Here is a 16,452-nt window from a genome sequence, read left to right on the forward strand (position 1 = left end):
TTACGCTGAGGGTGGTGGAGCACTGTCCCAGGTTGTCCAGAGAGGTGCTGGATGCCCCATCCCTGGAAATGTTCCAGGCCAGGTTGGCCGGGGCTCTGAGCAGCCTGATCCGGTTGGAGATGTCCCTGCTTCTTGCAGTGGGGTTGGACTGGGTGGGCTTTACAGGTCCCTTCCCACCCAAACCTGTCTGTGATTCTGTGATTCCAGATCCACCTTCACCAGCCTGGTTTCTCTCTGGTTGGGGAATGACAGCAAAACCATTGCCCTTCATCCCATCCTTCAGAGTCCGTAGGGTTCTCGTGATGTTTCATTAATACTGAGCATTCAGAGGTCAGCACCAAAGGCCTTTAAATGCCCAGGAAGCCAAGTGGCTATTTAATAAAATTTAAAAAAACCCCACAAACCAAAACCAAACCTGATTTCGGTTTGGTTCCTCCTGCTGCTGAGTTACTGCCGCAGCCCTGGGCCGGCAGCACGGTGGGAGGAAGCTGCAGCCCCAGGGCCACCCGTTCTCCGCTGGAAACCCGCTCTGCTCCATGGGCTGGGCTTGCCGGGCCTCTTCGGGCGGGTGAGGAGCTCAACAGGGACATGGGACGGGGACAGCGGTGTGACATTGAGCGCCCGTTGCTCCTCGCCGCAACGCGGGGCAGTACGGGCTGCAGCGGGACAGGGGTGCGGAGGGGATGCTCGCCCGCTCCCTGGGCTCGGGAGGAGCCGCATTCCGCTGCACAAAGCTCCTCCTGTTTGTCCCATTAGTGCCATCATTAAAAACCAGTTAGTCTCCCACTGAGAGCAAACGCAGCCCAGCCAGGGCCTCGCGGAGACCCCTGGTCCCCCTGCCAGCCCCGGGGAGCACTGGGGTGGCCGTCCTCCAGTCCCACTTGTGTACTGGGGTAATTGGTGCAGGGCGCCCAGCTTCGCACCTTGTTAGCATGGCAATTAGCTCTCTTTGCCCTCCTGATGGCCCGTGTGCATATTTGACTCCCGTCCATCTTTCCAGCAAGTTATAAACGCAGCGGCGGGGAGGCAGGGGAGTGCAGCTGCGGCAGGGACAGCAGAGCCATGCTGGGGACCGTCCTGCTGCTGCTGGCCCTGGCCAGGCCGGCGTGCCCGAGCCCAGCCGGCGCGGCGAGCCGACGGGCTGAGGCGCTGAAGAGGCTCCTGGAAGTTTTTGGCATGGAAGACCCTCCACCCCCCCCGGCTCACTTCAAGCAGCCGCCCCAGTACATGGTGGATCTGTTCAACACCGTCGCCAACGCCGACGGCGTCACCAAGAACCCCGACATCCTGGAGGGCAACACGGTCCGCAGCTTCCTGGACAAAAGTAAGGGCGGGGGTTCCCCACGGTGCTGGGGACAGGGCTGCGGGAAGGGGCCAGGTGTGGCTGGCATAGGTGCTGCCCCCAGTTTGGCTCCACTTTCAACCCGTCCTCCCCCGCAGCTCACAGCGAGAAGATGCGGTTCCTCTTCGTCCTCTCCAGCGTGGCCAAGAGCGAGAAGATCCTGACGGCAGAGCTGCACCTCTTCCGCCTCTGGCCGAGGGCCACCGAGGGGCCCAGAAGGCACCACTTCTGCCAAGTGAGGAGGGGGACGGGATGGGGATGGGGATGGGGAGAGGGAGGTGTCCCAGCCTGGCCCCGGGGCTGCCACCAGGACGCTGCGGTCACTCGCCTGCAGTCGGAGCACGGCCCAGCTCCGTGAAATTCATAGGACCAAACGTTGCATGGAGAATCACGATGGATTCTTAACTGTCATTCTGGTTTGTGCACGCAGCAGCCGAGGCAGCTGCCAGTTGTGACACCTCCTCCATCTCCCACCTTTTTATTTTCCCCTGCGTCCGGGGTCTTTCCCCGCAGGCAGGACAGCTGGCGGTAACCACGCTTTGCTGCCTTCCCCAGGTAAGCGTCTACCAGGTGCTGGAGAAGACGGAGCCGGACGCACCAGGGGGGAGGAAGCTGCTGGCGGCCAGGCTGGTCCCGCTGCAGGGCTCGGGCTGGGAGGTCTTCGCCATCACACAGGCCGTGAGTTGTTGTTCCCCTGCTTCGGGTTCCCAGATGGCATTCCGGTGGGTCGTCTGCCGGAGCATCGTTAGCCCCCTTTCAAGCCTTGCTCGCTCCATCGCAGCTGCCTGTCCACTCCCTGCAGCGACGTGGGCGGGGGGGGAGTACAGCCTTTGGGGAGGGGGTAAGGGCCCTGCCAAGAGCCCCAGGGGCGGCTCCATCCTGCCCCAGCCCCGTCCCACTGCTCCGCAGGAAACGTCGGTGCTGGCTCCAGCCACCATGTCCCCCGCACCGCAGCCCCAGAGCAGCACAGCCCCTTCCCACAGCTGCCGGGGCAGCGCCTGCGGCTGGGGGACGGAGCGTGGCCGCAGGGGTCCCGGCTCACGCTGCCCCGCCGCTGTCAGGGTCTGCTGGCCTGGCACCTGTCGCGGGGCCACCGGCGCGGTGCCCGTCCCAGCCCACCGCCGTGCGGTGACACCGGTTCGGTTCCCCAGGTTCGCGACTGGACCAAAGATGAAAGCAGCAACCAGGGTCTGCTGGTGATGGTCCAGGGGCTGGGCGGGAGCCCGCTGGAGCCCCCGCCGCTGCAGTTCGCGTCCAGCAGGGACCACCACGAGAGCAAGAAGCCCATGTTGGTCCTGTTCACGGATGATGGGCGCCGGGGAGCATCCCTGCCCACAGCCGGCTTCCCAGGTGGGTCCCACACGCCGCGGCACGGCTCCCTCAGTGCCGGCGTCCCCTGGCCCGTGGGGCACCGCTGTGCTCCCCACGCCCAGGTTCCTTCCAACCCAAAACTCCTTCTCCAGCCAGAGGGAGAGGCTGTCTCCTTCCTGGCTTCATCTGCACACGGGTGCAGGCTCACAGATGTAAATCTGGATTTCGCTCACCCTGGTGAGCGCGAAGGGCTCGCTGCACCAGACGGCTGCTGACAACGCCTGTCGGGGGGGTGGCCGGGGAGGGGGCTGCCCTGCTTTCTCCCTCCTCCCCGGCCTGTGCGATGGCTGACGGCGTCGCGTGCTCCTCTCTGGCAGGTTTACAGTCCCGGGCTCCCGTTCTCCCCGCCAAGATGCCGGTGCCCAAGCTGGCCGGGCTGCGCAGCACACGCTCGCTGGACCGCCTCCAGCCCTGCCAGAGGCATCCCTTGTCCGTGGATTTCGAGGAGATCGGCTGGTCCGGCTGGATCATTTCGCCGCGAGGGTACAACGCCTACCACTGCAAGGGCTCCTGCCCCTTCCCGCTGGGCGAGAACATGCGGCCGACAAACCACGCCACCGTGCAGTCCATCATCAACGCCCTCAAGCTGAGTGAGGGCGTCAGCAGCCCCTGCTGCGTGCCCGACAAGCTCTACTCCATCAACCTCCTCTACTTCGACGACGACGAGAACGTGGTCCTCAAGCAGTACGATGACATGGTGGCTGGGAGCTGCGGCTGCCACTGAGGCTGGAGGAGCCGGAAGGTGGGAACGCCGCTGCAGCGGGGGCTGCTCCCTGCGGAGCGTTTCTGCAGGGTCTCTGTCCTGCAACCCCCTCTTCCCAAAAAAGACCAGGGGGAGCAAAGCAAGGGGTGCCCAGCTCTGCGCGGGGCAGCATCACCCCCGGTAGTGCCTGGGCAGGCTCAGGGCTGAAATCGGATCGAATTGACCCAAACGAGCCCGTGTGACTGGGCAGCCCCGCGGCGCCAGCTCCATTCCGGGGTGCACTGCGCAGGGGCGCGGCGTCCCCGCCCGCGGCTGTACTATATGTATATAGCCAGAGCACTAATATATGTCAGAAACCGCTGCCCGGGGCCTGTAAATGTCTGTACATTTCTGCATCATTGTGTCTTATAAACCGAATTCGGAGGAATTACCAACCGTGTCGTTCTGCGAGGGGCCGCGTGTGGGACCGCTGCCCAGGCTGAGGGCGAGCAAACTCCCCGCGGGTGTAGGGAGGTGACGCAGCCGCAGCGCGGTGTCTGGGGCAGGGGGCAGAGTTCGGCGGCTGAGCCCGTTCCTTGGGAGCCAAACGATCTCCGGTCTGTCAGCTGGCCCGCAACGGCGGGGGGATCCCCGAGCAGTGACGGGGTCTGGGGGTGATGCTGCTGGGGCGGGTGGGTGGCGGGGAAGGACGGCTCCGGGTGAAGGTGGCCAGAGAAGGCTGGGCCGTGCCCAGAGGGAAAATTCCTCATGGAAAAAAAATGGAGTGGAAAACAGAACTGACCAAGGCTGTGGGGTCGGGTGGGTGCTGATACGGGTGCTGGGGGTCAGGGCAGGGGTCCCCGTCTCGCACCCCCTGGCACAGACCCCTGTCCCCTGCAGTCCAGGACTGGGTGGCAGTGTGGCTGTCCCTGCCGGAGGGCTCGGCCCCTCCAAGCCCCTTCCCAACCGCAGCGGCTTAACCAAGGTCCCAGGCTGACGCCAGGACCCCCCAGCAGCTCCTCATCCCCCACCCCGCGGGCAGGTGACCAGATCCTACCCCGGCCTGGTGGGCACCGGTTTCCCCCCACCCGAAAGCAGCACTGCAGCTGTGGGCCCTTCCCCACCGCTGCCCGCCCTGCAGCCCGGGGTCCCTGTCCCCATCCGGCCCAGGGGAGGGGTGAATCCCCCCAGGAGCCCATGGACAGATACAGCCCCACATCGGGGGGCAAATCCTTCCCCTGTGCCCCACAGACACGTCCCCCACCGCCCTCCTCCGCCCCTGGGACGCGCACATGGCAGAGCCAGCCCGTGCGTCCCGACACACACAGAGGTCCCAGCTCCTCTTCCAGCGCAGCCAGGGCCAGGCACCTCATCCCAAAACCTGCACCCACGGGCAGGAGAGGTGCTTGTGAGGCCTGGGGAGGAGTCCCCTCCTCGCCCCCAAGTCAAAAGCGTGACACAAGGTGGCTGGCCAGGACAAGGGATGGGTTTGGCCGGTTTATTGAACCCCTGTTCCTGGGGATGCTCTGGCTGCCAGCTCTGCGCCCTCGGGGCACCGGCGGTTCCCAGCCGCAGCAGCATCCCGAGCCAGGACGGTGCCCCATGGAAGGACACACGGCTGCGATCGTCTCTGTGGGCCCTCACCCAAATCCCCACGCTGAGCTCAGCCTGGGCCCAACGCCTGCTCAGCTGGGACGGGGCCCTGGGGTCCAGGCCCACTGCCCCGTGGGGGGAGCCCACGTGTCCCACTCAAGTCATAGAATCACAGAATCTTTAAATTTGGAAAAGACCTCCAAGTCCGCTAGTATTCCCTTCACGGGGGATGAAGGGCCGGCGGTCAGCGGTGGCCGCGGGGCTCGGCTCTGCAGCACTCCAACAGCTTCCGCACGACTCGCTCCTTCAAGCGGAGCCTCCTGGAGAGCTTGAGCGAGTGGCCGGTCTCGTTCTCGTGGGCCTTCAGCTTGGCATAGTAGTCAGAAAACTTGTTGTAGAGGATGGAGATGGGCATGCCGTTGAGGATGATGCCAAAGGAGATGCAGCCAAAGGCCACCATCCTGCCCAGCACCGTGTCGGGCACTGTGTCTCCGTAGCCAACGGTGGAGAGGCTGACCTGGGGGAGGGAGGGAAAGGATGAAACCCTGCATGAGGAGCACCAGCAGACCCGGCTGTAAGCCACCCCATCCCGCAGGAATGCAGCTTCCCGGACCTTCCCTCCCAGGGAAGCAGAGGCAGTGCCCGGGAAAGGACCCAGAGGAACCGCGTTTGGCTGACAAGGGACGGGGTGGGAGTTGAGGCAGAGAGCTTTGGGCTTTGGTGGAGCCCCGCTGTCTGGGGACAGGGTCAGCCCGTGACCTTTAAATACCCAAACCTGGCGACGCTGCTGGGTGATTTTTGCCCTTCCCAGGAGGGGCGGATTTGAAGCAGGCAGGCTGTGGGGGGCCAAGGGGATTACAGGAGCAGAAGTGAGCTGTGGATCATTTCATCCGTAAATCAAAATGCCCTCATAACCCCTGGCTCTCAAGTGCTTTAGCTGCTCCTCATCTTGGAGATAATCCCAGGTTTATCGTGGCGCTCGGATCAGTGGAGCCGCCAGCTCCCGGCACGAGCAGGGCGGCAAAAGGCCCCTGTCCCAGCTGCCGCACAGCCCAGCCTGTGTCCCCTCTCGGGACGGGGGCTGAGGCACGGTGCCACCACGTTTCCTTGGCTCCCGCACTCAGGGCTGTGTCCCCCGGCTCAGCCCCATGAGCCCTGACCCCTCCGCGCCTCCCGAGCCCAGCCGGGCGGCACTGCTGCACAAGCCCCAGGCTGTGCCGGGCGACTGTCCCCGTGCCTGGGGACCATGTCCACCAACACTTGTGTCCCCCCACAGACAAAGCCCGGCTGTCACCTCCCCCTCATCAGTAGCCCAGGCCTGGAGGACCCCAGGACACCACCTCTGTGCCACTGTCCCACCCCAGCACTGGCTTTTGAGCCCCTGAGTTTGGTCCAAGCCTCTCATTTCTTTTCTCAGAGCGCTCAGGGCTCTGGGTTTCCCACCATGACTGAGCTGGTGGGATGACTGGGCCCTTTTCTGCCTCCTGGCCAGGCAGGGGTGAACCCCTGGAGCACCAGGGCCGCCCCCACCCACGCAGCCCCTCCGCACCCCTCGCTGGACGAAAGCGCTCAGACCTTACCGCTGCCCACCACCATGCGTAGGGGATACTGGTGAAGTTGGTCCCTGGGACATCATGTTCCACTGAGTGCATGAGGGCAGAGAAGGTGAAGACCCCCATGGCGATGAAGAGGAGGAGGCAGCAAACCTGCTGGTAGCACTGGCGCATAGTGAAGCCGAAGGCCCGAAGGCCGGTGGAGTGGCGGGCCAGCTTGAGGATGCGGAAGATCCTCATGAGCTTGATGAGCTTGAGGACTTTGCCCAGCTTGCTCACGCTCTCCACCTTGTGCAGTTCCTCGTGGTAGAGCATGTCGCCTTCATCCATATTTTCAAAGAGGATCTGGATGTAGAAGGGCAGGATGGCCACCAGGTCCACAGCGCTAAATGCTGCCCTCAAAAAGTTCTTGAAGCTGGAGGAGGAGATGAGCCGCATGAGGTATTCAGAGGTGAAGAAGATGGCACAGATCATCTCCAGCTGCTCCATCCACATCTTCCCTGTCTTGTGTTTCATCTCCTCCACTGTGCTCAGCGTCATGCCCACGATGGAGATAAGCACGAAGAAGCTCGACATGACAGCAATGATCTTGGCTGGGACAGAGGAGTACGGGTTCTCAATGAGGTTCCAGATCACCTTCCGAAACCGACCCAGAAATTTGCCCTCAAACTGCTCCGCTGAGTCCAGGGGCTCCAGTTCTGCCTCCAGCTCCTTCTGTATTTTTAGGTACTCGTTGAGTTCGTCTTGCTTTTCCTCAAACAGGATCCGGCAGCAGCGCTGGGAGTATTTCAGATGGATGCCCCAGTACTCAATTTCCTCCACAAAGTTACTGGGGCACATCTCATCCATTATCCACAGGACCCCGCTGCGGTAGAAGTGGAAGATGTAGAGGAAAATGGAAGGATCTCTGTCGAAGAAGTACTCGTTGCTCTGCACTGAGTAGTCGTCGCAGAGCTGCAGCTTCTTCATGGGGTCAGTGTAAAGGGCCAGCTTCCCGAGCCTGGTGATGGGATACCGCGCCACCACCCTGTGAGCTATCTGGAACGACTTCCCACCCACGTTAATGTTGAGCAAGTACTTGCTCCTTCGCATGGGAGTCACGCGCTTCTCCTCGTTTCCGTCCGCCACGTTCTGCATGGAGCTCCATTGCTTCACCAGGCTGTCCTGCGCAAATGGGATGTGGGCTTCCTCTTCCTCCGCTGTCCGGCGGCGGCCCCGGCGATCCCCTATCTTCAGGCTGGCAGAGAGACTCACGCGCCTCGTCTGCGGCCGCCTCATCGTGCCCGACCCTCCGAAGCAGCGATTCCCGTCATGGGCCGCGGGACAGCAGCTCCGGCTTCATGGGAATGCTCCCGCTGGGCGCACGCTGCCGGGGACACAGGCGGTGAGCTCGGAGGAGCAGCGGCCAGGTCACGGCGCTGTGTGGCACCTGCCAGGTTCCCAAAGCCGATTGCGGTTTGCGTCGGAAGAGTCGGAGGCAGCTAAGTGTCCGCTCCTTAAGACACTAACGAGATTGGAGCACCAGCCCTTTATGTAAGGAGCTATTTCCAGCCCGGCGCTCCTCTTCTTCCTCGTTCTGCTCTTATTAGCTGGTTGCGTTTGTCACACGCTCCCATTTCCAAGGGGGGCGTCCGCGATAGCAAGTTGAAGACAGAGCACGAACGTGCCCCGATTTAACCCAGAAAGTCCTCCCGTGCCAGGCACAGACACGCAGGGCTTGTGTCGGCTTCGCACGCCCACCCCAGACGCTGCTCCTGGCGCCGGCACGCGGGCGCTGGTGCGGGCGTCCCTGCGCCATCGGCTGTCGCAGCGCAGAGAAGGGAAGCGGTTGTTACGTCCCAGCTCATCCCTCGAAGTCCCCACGCGACAGGTTGCTCCCACGCCACTGCCCTGCGCCGCCGGCTCGTCACAGCAGCCTTCAGCCCCGTTACGGCCGCCGAGCAGGGCAGGAACATGGGGTGGGACACTGGAGATGCAAGTATGCGGATAAAGTTCCCCTGAACCGCAGGAACCAAAGAAGGGGAAATAAACCTTTGGATTTGCAGGTGAAAGGGGAGTCAAAATTAAACGGGCGGATCTTTGGTGCCTTACCTTGGAACACAGCTCCTCCCCAGCACGCGAACACCACCTCCATTTCCACGAACTGGTTAATTAAACGCAGAGACTGGAGCGCAAAGCTGCTCCGAGGCTGGAAAGCGGCTCAGGCTGCGCTACAATCGGAGTCTCTGAGCCCGGGGATTAGGGCAACGAAAACGCTCCTGGCACCAGGCAGAGGCAGGGAAACCGCTGTCACAAACACAGCCCCACGTTTGGGCACAGGACCCACCAAAACGTGTTTCTTCCAACCCTGGAACACCCAGCTCGGGGAGCAGGAAGCAAAACCCGCATGACCATGCAGCGGGAAGAGGCTGCGACGGCCCAGCTTACCCAGTGGCTCGCCCCCCATCCCGCAGAGCGAGGGGCTCTGCCCGCGCCCCCGAACCGCAGCCTCGGCTCCGCAGCTCGAGCCAGGGGGATGGCGTGGGGCAGGCCGGTGACCTCCGCAGCTCGGGATGGCACGGGGCAGGCTGGTGACAGCTGTCCTCCGCCACACGGCCCTGGCGGCACGAGCACCGCCATCAGCCCCAGCTCAGCCCCGACCGCCACCAGCCCCAGCTCAGCCCCGTGCTGCCAGGATTTCTGCTGGGCACCCCGCTTGCTCTCACAGAGGAAGGAGCTCACGCAGCCTGAAGTGCCTCACCTTGTTCTCGGCTGAGCTGCCCACCTGCCATCTCTCCCGCAGCAGCAGCCCCCGTACCACTGCCAGCCGCTGCTCTTGTCTCCACCCGCTCCGCTCTCTGCGCCCTGTGTTTCCTTTTTTCTCTTACAGCCGACGTGCGCTGGACTCGCTTCAGTCCCAGCCACTTCTCCTTCCCCACACAAGCTGCCCGTGCCAGCCCGCCCACCACGAGTCCCCTCTCCCAGGCTGTGACAACCCAAAGGTGGTGTAGAAACCCAAACAAATCCAGAACTCGTTCGTTCCAAGTTCTTTATTCTCCCGTGTCAGTCACCAGCAGCTGTCTCCACTGCGGAAAGCGAGGCTGCGTGCACCCTCACAAATGACTCCCTGGTACCAAAACCAGCGGCAGGGGGACAACCACACGCCACACACAGAAGTTTCTCCCGTGGGGTGCAGCAGCACACGCGCTCCAGCCAGAAGCGGAAGACCCCTGCTCTAAGGCTGATGAGCAGTGTCTGCCTGGCGAGCCAAGTTCTCACCTCTAAGGCACAGAGACCAGCAGCCAAGGCAGCAGCTTTGGGGTTTTGTGCACCTAGTGAACACTTGTGCAAGAAGTACGTGGTCAACACTGAACTGGAGGCACTGAGACCTTAAAGATCATCTCGTTCCAACCCCCCTGCCCTGGGCAGGGCCGCTTTCTGCTGGACCAGGTCACTCAGAGCCCCGTCCAACCTGACCTTGAACGTTTCCAGGGACGGGGCATCCACCGCCTCTCTGGGCAACCTGGGCCAGTGCTCCACCACCCTCACAGTGAAGAATTTCTTCCTTGTGTCTAATCCCAGCCTACCCTCTTCCAATCTAAAGCCGTTACCCCCAGAGCTCAGCACTGGGTGGGAAGGGCGGTTCTGCAAAGGCCGGAGATCCCCGTGGGAGCGAGCGTATGGAGGAGCCGCGTGCCCCACGCTGGCTCGGGCTGGCAGCGCAGCCAAGCCAGAGCGGACAGGAAGCTTTTCAGCTTTCGGGGCTGTGGTTGTCAGTAAAAGCTTCCTGTACATCCTGAGCGGCATCACAACCCCAGCGCAGGCACGGAGCATACGTCTGATCTGCAGGGAGCCAGCGAGCTCGCACCGAAACAGAGGGGAAAGCTTGTGTTCCCTGACAAAACGAGGGGGGAGAAGGGGGCAGGTGAAGAAAGGTCTCTCGGCCGGAAATGGAAGAAAACAGTTGAATAGCACCTGTCGTTTCATGGAGAATTAAACCTCTGCGTCCAAGGCCACACCGGTGAGAATCAGCATTAAGAAGCCCTGGAGCCAAGAACAATGAAGAAATTTCTAGCACCTTTGTGAGGGGTGGTTTCACAGCACCAGGGAGGGTCCCGTGCCATTTCCAGTGCCAGAGCAGTCCCACGATCCACGACCCGTTTCCAAGCGGAGCATCCTCCTGTCAGTGCAGTGTAACTACCTAGATTTGAGAGCTTATGTCCAATTCCGTCAGCCTCTGTGGTGAGCAGGAGGGAGACCAGGCCAGTCCCACCTTATCACCTCCTGGCAGGGATCCCTGTTACAAGAACAGCAAAAAAAAAAAAAAAATCTGGTTATTAACAGTCCTTGGGGCAAAAAAAATTGGTTTGACTCCAGCTTGTGCAACACGGAGGAAAAGCAGCCATGCCAGAAGATTAGGATCTTAGCTCGAGTGCCCGGTGTCCTCGGCAGCAGAGGCAGGATGGAGACCAGCACATCGCCGCCCAAAGAAGGCGGCAGCTCCTCGGACTGGGCTGTGCAGCCGTCCCTGCAGTCAGGCAAGAGCCTTCACGCCCGACTGCGAGGAAGGAAAGGGAAGGGAGACTTCTGCTGCTCCAGGGCAGGCTGAAAGCCCAGGCACACGGCTGGCCAGCAGCACAGCAGCTGGGAAAAGCCAGGCCCAGAGGGGGAATCCCTAGAGGCAGGAGGGCACCTCTCCCTCACGCACACAGAGCGCGCGGGGTGCAAGGAACTTACTGGTCAGGGCAGTGAGCCTGCCTGGCTCTTGTCAGGCACCAGCTGCTCCCGGGATGCTTTTTCAAGACTGAAGATGTCAGATCCTTTTTTTGCTTTGGCCAGGCCCCACGCAGCGATAGCACCCACAGCTACCAGGACGCTCAGGAGCGCTGGAGAGAAGAGCGCACGGGCGGAGAACCCCTGAGCACCCAGCCTGGACATCGGCACCCGGCTCTGCCGCTCAGCAGCGTCAGCCAACAGCTTCCCTCGGGGACAAGGGACAGAGCGGGAGGAACCAAGTTAGTGCCAGATGGCACGGAATGGCCTTTCCAGGGGCACGGTGTCAGCAGAACAATTAAGGCCTCCCCTCACCCACCCAGCCCAGCGAAAGCAGCTACTGGTACAGGTCTGGAATTAACTGTGTCAGGATACTCAGTTTATAGCCCAAGCTGGGACCAAGACCGCGTGCAGCACTCCGAGTCCCACATACGTGCAACAATCAAGATCCAGAGGCAGCCGCGACTCCTTGATGGCACAGAGCTCCCGGGCAGAGGCGCAGCTGAAGTCTCTGTGAGGAAAGAGCAAGAAGTTCACCAGGCTTCCAGCTCACCCGACAGTCAGCACCCAAAGCCGCCTCCAATCTAAACCTGGCCAAGTTCCCGGTTCACCTCAAGCGTGCCGGCAGGCCCTTTTCGATTCAAGCAAAACCTTATCTGCCGTGATCGTGATTAGCCCACATCAGAGGGAAAAAAGTCCTACTGGAAAAGCTTAATAGGGAAAGTTGCAAGATTTCCCAGCTGGAGCTGCAGCACCCTAACCTCTCCTCGTGGCACAGGCGTAACCGACACGCAGCGCTTCTCCCCACCCACCACCTGAAGGGGTGCGGGCATCAAACCCAAACGCAGCCTGCAGTAACCCCCCTCCCCTCCCCTCCGGGGCTTCAGCTCGCAGAGCCACAGAGAGCCCGGGGCAAGGGAAGCCGGAGCAGCGCTGCCAGGTACCCGGGCCAGCGCGGGTCTGTGCCCGAGGCAGCCCCGGGGCACAGAGCGGCGGCCGGGCCGGCCCCGGGGATGCGGGGACCCGTCAGGCGGCCCGGTGCCGTGGCTCCGATCCCGCCCCCATCCTTGTCCCTTCGGCCCGCCCGTGCCCCAGAGAGCAGGGGGGCTCGGAAGGGCGGGCGGAGACTCCGGCGTCGCTGCCTCGCTGGGAGGAAGGCGCCGGCACGGCGAGTTCTGGAAGCCGCCACTTGAAAGGCGCTTCCCGAGGGAGCCCGGGGGGTCCCGACGCGTCTCCCCCGGCGGAAGCCCGGCGCCAGCTGCGACGAACGCAACGGCCTCGGAGAGCCCGAACGCCACGGGGACCGGGGGCCGCGGCCTGGCGCTCCCCACCCCCCACCCCACCCCCCGCCGCCCCCCGCACCCCCCCCCGTACCTGCGCTGGCGGCGGGCGGCACCGCCGGGCTCCGGGGGGGAGTCAGCCAGGCGCCGTCGGGGCTCGGCTCCGCCGTCCCGCAGCCCCGCTCGTCCCCCGCGTCCTCGCAGTCGGGGTGGCCGTCGCAGCGCCACTCGCGGGGGAAGCACGCGGCGCCGGGCTCGCACTGGAACCGGTCCGGGGGGCACCGGGACAGGGAGGCTGCGGGGGGCGGAGGGAAGAGGGGAGGGGGGGGTGCGGTGAAGGGAGCGCGGGGATCCCGCACCCCTCGCAGAGGGGAGCCCGCGCGCGGAGCGCCAGCCAATGAGAGCGAAGGGCGTGCGCGGGGAGCCAATGGGCACAGCGGAGACGCGGCGCGCCCGCCCGCGCGCCCCCGGCCCCGCCCTCCCGGCTCACCGTTCCCGTTCCCGTTCCCCTTCCCGGGCGGCGGCAGCGGCGGCAGCAGCGCCGGGAGCAGCAGCAGCGGGAGCAGCGACGCCATGCCGTGACCCCCGCACGTGCCCCCGCCACCCTATAAAGCCGGCTGCACGCCGGCAGGGCGCATGCGCAACGGCGGTGACCGCCACCAATGGGGTGCCCTTGAGGAGGCCCCGCCCTCCCCGCCGCTGCGGGCGTCGCCGCCGTCCCGCCCCGCGGGGACCGTGTCTCGCAGCCACCCCCCGCCCCCCGCCGAGGCTCAGCTCACGGGACCGGCAGCTCCTCCGGCGTCCGCCCAGCACCGGGACGGGGGCACGGGCCACGCACCCAGAAACCGCCGGGCTGGACCCCAGCGCCCGCAGAGCGCGTGGCCAAGCCGGTACCGCGCGGCTGGGAAGCGCCACGGGCCACCCAGCTCAGTCTTGTACCGCAAAATCAGAGCATCAGAGACTTTTTGGCCAGGGTGCTCCTCGGCTCTGCCCCGAAGTGGTCTCAGGTGTGGTTCTGTGACTCGCCTACCAATCCCCGGAGCCTGGCCCAAATGCGGCACTGTGCTCGTGCTCCTGTAGGAAAACTGCATCCAAAACACGGCCACGCAGATGATGAGGGGCTGGAGCAGCTCTGCTGTGAGGCCAGGCTGAGAGAGCTGGGGCTGCTCAGCCTGGAGAAGAGGAGGCTCCGGGGAGACCTGAGAGCGGCTCCCAGTGCCTAAAGGGGGCTGCAGGAAAGGTGGGGAGAGACTCTTCAGCAGGGCCTGGTGTGACAGGACGAGGGGTGATGGTTTCAAAATAGAGGGAGGCAGATTCAGACTGGATAGAAGGAAAGTATTTTCTACACCGAGGGTGGTGGCACACTGTCCCAGGTTGCCCAGAGAGGCGGTGGATGCCCCATCCCTGGAAACGTTCCAGGCCAGGTTGGCCGGGGCTCTGAGCAACCTGATCTGGTTGGGGATGTCCCTGCTCCTGGCAGGGGGGTTGGGCTGGGTGGGCCATTAACACTCCCTTCCCACCAAACCCTCCTGTGATTCTGTGAAAACCATATTAAGAAGGAGTAATTTGAATAACGTAAACAGGACAGACAAAAGTGGGGGGATAATCACAGCTTTAAATACATTTATTAGTCATACATCAGCAGCACTAGGACGAGTTCCATGCAGCGTTGCTGTACCCAAATCCACCGCAGCGCTCCCCGTTAAGAGTGCTGCTTTGTAACGAACTCTGACCTGCCCCTCCAGCCTCATCATATCCGTTTCTCACAAATAGGGCTGGTCTTTTGAAATTTCCCACTTCCTAAGGGGTGGTCCTGGTGTCACTGGTTTTTTCTCAGCTGTTGTCACTGCAGAGCCTGAACTGGGGCTGAGGAAGGAAGAGAGAGAAGAGGCGGCTTTAATAGCACCATAAAAACCAGGGTCGGATTTGATCAGTACCGGTTTTATTACAGAGTCATAGACTTAAAGGAAAAGACCTTTAAGATCACCGAGTCCAACCGTAACCTAACGCTGCCAGGTCCACCACTAATCCATGCCCTGAGCTCCACACCCACAGCTCTTTTGAACACCTCCGGGGATGGGGACCCCACCGCTCCCCTGGGCGGCCTGTCCCAGTGCTTTACAACCCTTTCAGCAAATAAATTTTTCCTGATATCCAACCTAAACCTCCCCTGACACAGCTTGAGGCCATTTCCTCTCGTCCCATCACTCGTCACTTGGGAAGAGAGACCGACCCCCACCTCCCTCCAGCCTCCTCTCAGGCAGCTGTGGAGAGCGATGAGGGCTCCCCTCAGCCTCCTCTTCTCCAGACTGAACAGCCCCAGTTCCCTCAGCCGCTCCTCACGGGACTGGTGCTGCAGACCCCTCCCCAGCTCCGCTGCCCGTCTCCGGCCGCGCTGCAGCTCGCGGGGTTTGTCCGGCCACCTCGCTCGTTCCAGAGGAGACACGGACACAAAGAACCGGTGCGGCACTCCCACCAGCCGTGACATCCGCTCACGGGCAAAGCGCTGCGGTTTTGGGGTAACCCCGCGCCCGGCTCACACCCACCTGCCAGCCGGAGCCCCCGCAGCCAACGTTTTCCGCCCCGCCGCCACCACGACGGGCGGCAGCGACTCCCGGCGCCCGTCCCGGCCGCAGTAGTAGTTACCGGCGAGCTTGTGGCTGGGACCCACCGGCAGCCGCGGCGGCGGCTGGCTCCTGCACAAAGAACGGTCCCGGGCGGGTCAGGAGCGGCCGGCTCGCCCCGCCGAGCCCGCACCCCCGCTCCCGCTCCCGCCGGTACCTCCCGGAGATCTCGGTGTAGCGCAGCGGCAGCTTGGCCTGCAGGTCCCGCTGCAAGGCAAGGCGAGAGAGCGGCTCAGCCCGCACCCGCCGGCCCCGCGCAGCCGGCGGCGCGGCTCAGCGCCCCGCGGGGCCCCCGCCGCCCCAGGGCCGCCCTTACCCCCGCCAGGAAGTTGCGGATGCGCTGCACCAGGCGGGTGGCCGTCGCCATCTTGGCCGCGGTGAAGGGCGCGGGGGGGGGGGGTGCGGAGTGTGGTGCGGGACCGGCTGGGTCTCGCGAGAGCTGGCGCTATGTAAGGCGGTGCGGGGGACAGGGCCGCCCCTTTCCTGCGCCGCGGAGCCGCCATGGACACCAGCCGCGTGCAGCCCATCAAACTGGCCAGGGTGCGGGGGCCGCGGGAAGGGGGACGCGGGGCTGGGACTGCGGCTGGGATCGCGCGCTCACCCCCGCTCTGTCCCCGCAGGTGACCAAGGTGCTGGGCCGGACCGGCTCCCAGGGGCAGTGCACGCAGGTAAGCCCGGGCCGGGGCCGGGGCCCGGCGGGTGCGGTGCCGCCGGCCCGGGCTGACACCGCCTCGCCCCGCAGGTGCGCGTGGAGTTCATGGACGACACGAGCCGCTCCATCATCCGCAACGTGAAGGGGCCGGTGCGGGAGGGAGACGTCCTCACCCTGCTGGAGTCGGAGCGGGAGGCCCGGCGGCTGCGCTGAGCCGGTGAGTGCGGGGCCCCTTCCCGCATTGCTAGGCCTGGGCCCGGGCCCCTTCCCGCATCGCTGGGCCTGGGCCTGGACCGCAGCACTGTGGCCTCTCCCGCTCTCTTGCAGGTGGCGAGGCCTCACGGCGCCGGCCGCGCGCGCGGGCTGATGGCGAGCGAAGGATGGAGAGCAGCGGGGCGGCCGTGCCCCTGCAATAAAGGGTTTTTCCAGTAGCCGCCTGCCTGCGTCTTGTCATTGAGCGCCTGGGCGCTCTGGTTTGTCGCAGCCCTCCTGCCCCTCAGCAGAGCGACGGAAGCACGCCCTGTTTGCTACCGGGGCTGCACATAACGCCTTCGTCGCGATCGCGCTGTGCTCCTCTGCTTGTGCCACAAAAATAACTCTGCT

The 16,452-nt window shown here is 63.8% G+C and overlaps 5 protein-coding genes across 5 annotated transcripts; 2 read left to right on the forward strand and 3 right to left on the reverse strand.

Annotated features, from left to right (window-relative positions):
- Nucleotides 1-1,062: 1,062 nt before the first annotated feature.
- On the forward strand, nucleotides 1,063-3,437 carry LOC147597489 (bone morphogenetic protein 2-like). The gene is made up of 5 exons (XM_086767570.1): nucleotides 1,063-1,324; nucleotides 1,441-1,577; nucleotides 1,898-2,020; nucleotides 2,494-2,692; nucleotides 3,031-3,437. The coding sequence occupies exons 1-5, from the start codon at nucleotides 1,063-1,065 to the stop codon at nucleotides 3,435-3,437; spliced, it is 1,128 nt and encodes a 375-aa protein (XP_086623696.1).
- A 1,795-nt stretch (nucleotides 3,438-5,232) lies between these two features.
- LOC104481469 (potassium voltage-gated channel subfamily V member 2) lies at nucleotides 5,233-7,846 on the reverse strand. Its single transcript, XM_086767672.1, has 2 exons — nucleotides 6,569-7,846; nucleotides 5,233-5,505 (listed from the first exon to the last, which is right to left on the reverse strand). Exons 1-2 carry the CDS (start codon nucleotides 7,817-7,819, stop codon nucleotides 5,233-5,235), a joined length of 1,524 nt encoding a protein of 507 aa, XP_086623798.1. The 5' UTR covers nucleotides 7,820-7,846.
- Nucleotides 7,847-9,555: 1,709 nt separating this feature from the next.
- CD320 (CD320 molecule) lies at nucleotides 9,556-13,211 on the reverse strand. Its single transcript, XM_086767673.1, has 5 exons — nucleotides 13,197-13,211; nucleotides 12,668-13,082; nucleotides 11,727-11,804; nucleotides 11,258-11,406; nucleotides 9,556-10,817 (listed from the first exon to the last, which is right to left on the reverse strand). The coding sequence occupies exons 1-4, from the start codon at nucleotides 13,209-13,211 to the stop codon at nucleotides 11,261-11,263; spliced, it is 654 nt and encodes a 217-aa protein (XP_086623799.1). The 3' UTR covers nucleotides 9,556-10,817; nucleotides 11,258-11,260.
- A 1,032-nt stretch (nucleotides 13,212-14,243) lies between these two features.
- On the reverse strand, nucleotides 14,244-15,605 carry NDUFA7 (NADH:ubiquinone oxidoreductase subunit A7). Its single transcript, XM_086767153.1, has 4 exons — nucleotides 15,514-15,605; nucleotides 15,355-15,404; nucleotides 15,120-15,269; nucleotides 14,244-14,439 (listed from the first exon to the last, which is right to left on the reverse strand). The coding sequence occupies exons 1-4, from the start codon at nucleotides 15,562-15,564 to the stop codon at nucleotides 14,337-14,339; spliced, it is 354 nt and encodes a 117-aa protein (XP_086623279.1). The 5' UTR covers nucleotides 15,565-15,605; the 3' UTR covers nucleotides 14,244-14,336.
- A 22-nt stretch (nucleotides 15,606-15,627) lies between these two features.
- RPS28 (ribosomal protein S28) lies at nucleotides 15,628-16,280 on the forward strand. The gene is made up of 4 exons (XM_086767154.1): nucleotides 15,628-15,737; nucleotides 15,818-15,865; nucleotides 15,940-16,066; nucleotides 16,177-16,280. Exons 1-3 carry the CDS (start codon nucleotides 15,699-15,701, stop codon nucleotides 16,060-16,062), a joined length of 210 nt encoding a protein of 69 aa, XP_086623280.1. The 5' UTR covers nucleotides 15,628-15,698; the 3' UTR covers nucleotides 16,063-16,066; nucleotides 16,177-16,280.
- The last annotated feature ends 172 nt before the right edge of the window (nucleotides 16,281-16,452 follow it).

The sequence above is a fragment of the Chlamydotis macqueenii genome, chromosome 26 (genome assembly GCF_036417535.1).
Source record: "Chlamydotis macqueenii isolate bChlMac1 chromosome 26, bChlMac1.mat, whole genome shotgun sequence".
NCBI lineage: Eukaryota > Metazoa > Chordata > Aves > Otidiformes > Otididae > Chlamydotis > Chlamydotis macqueenii.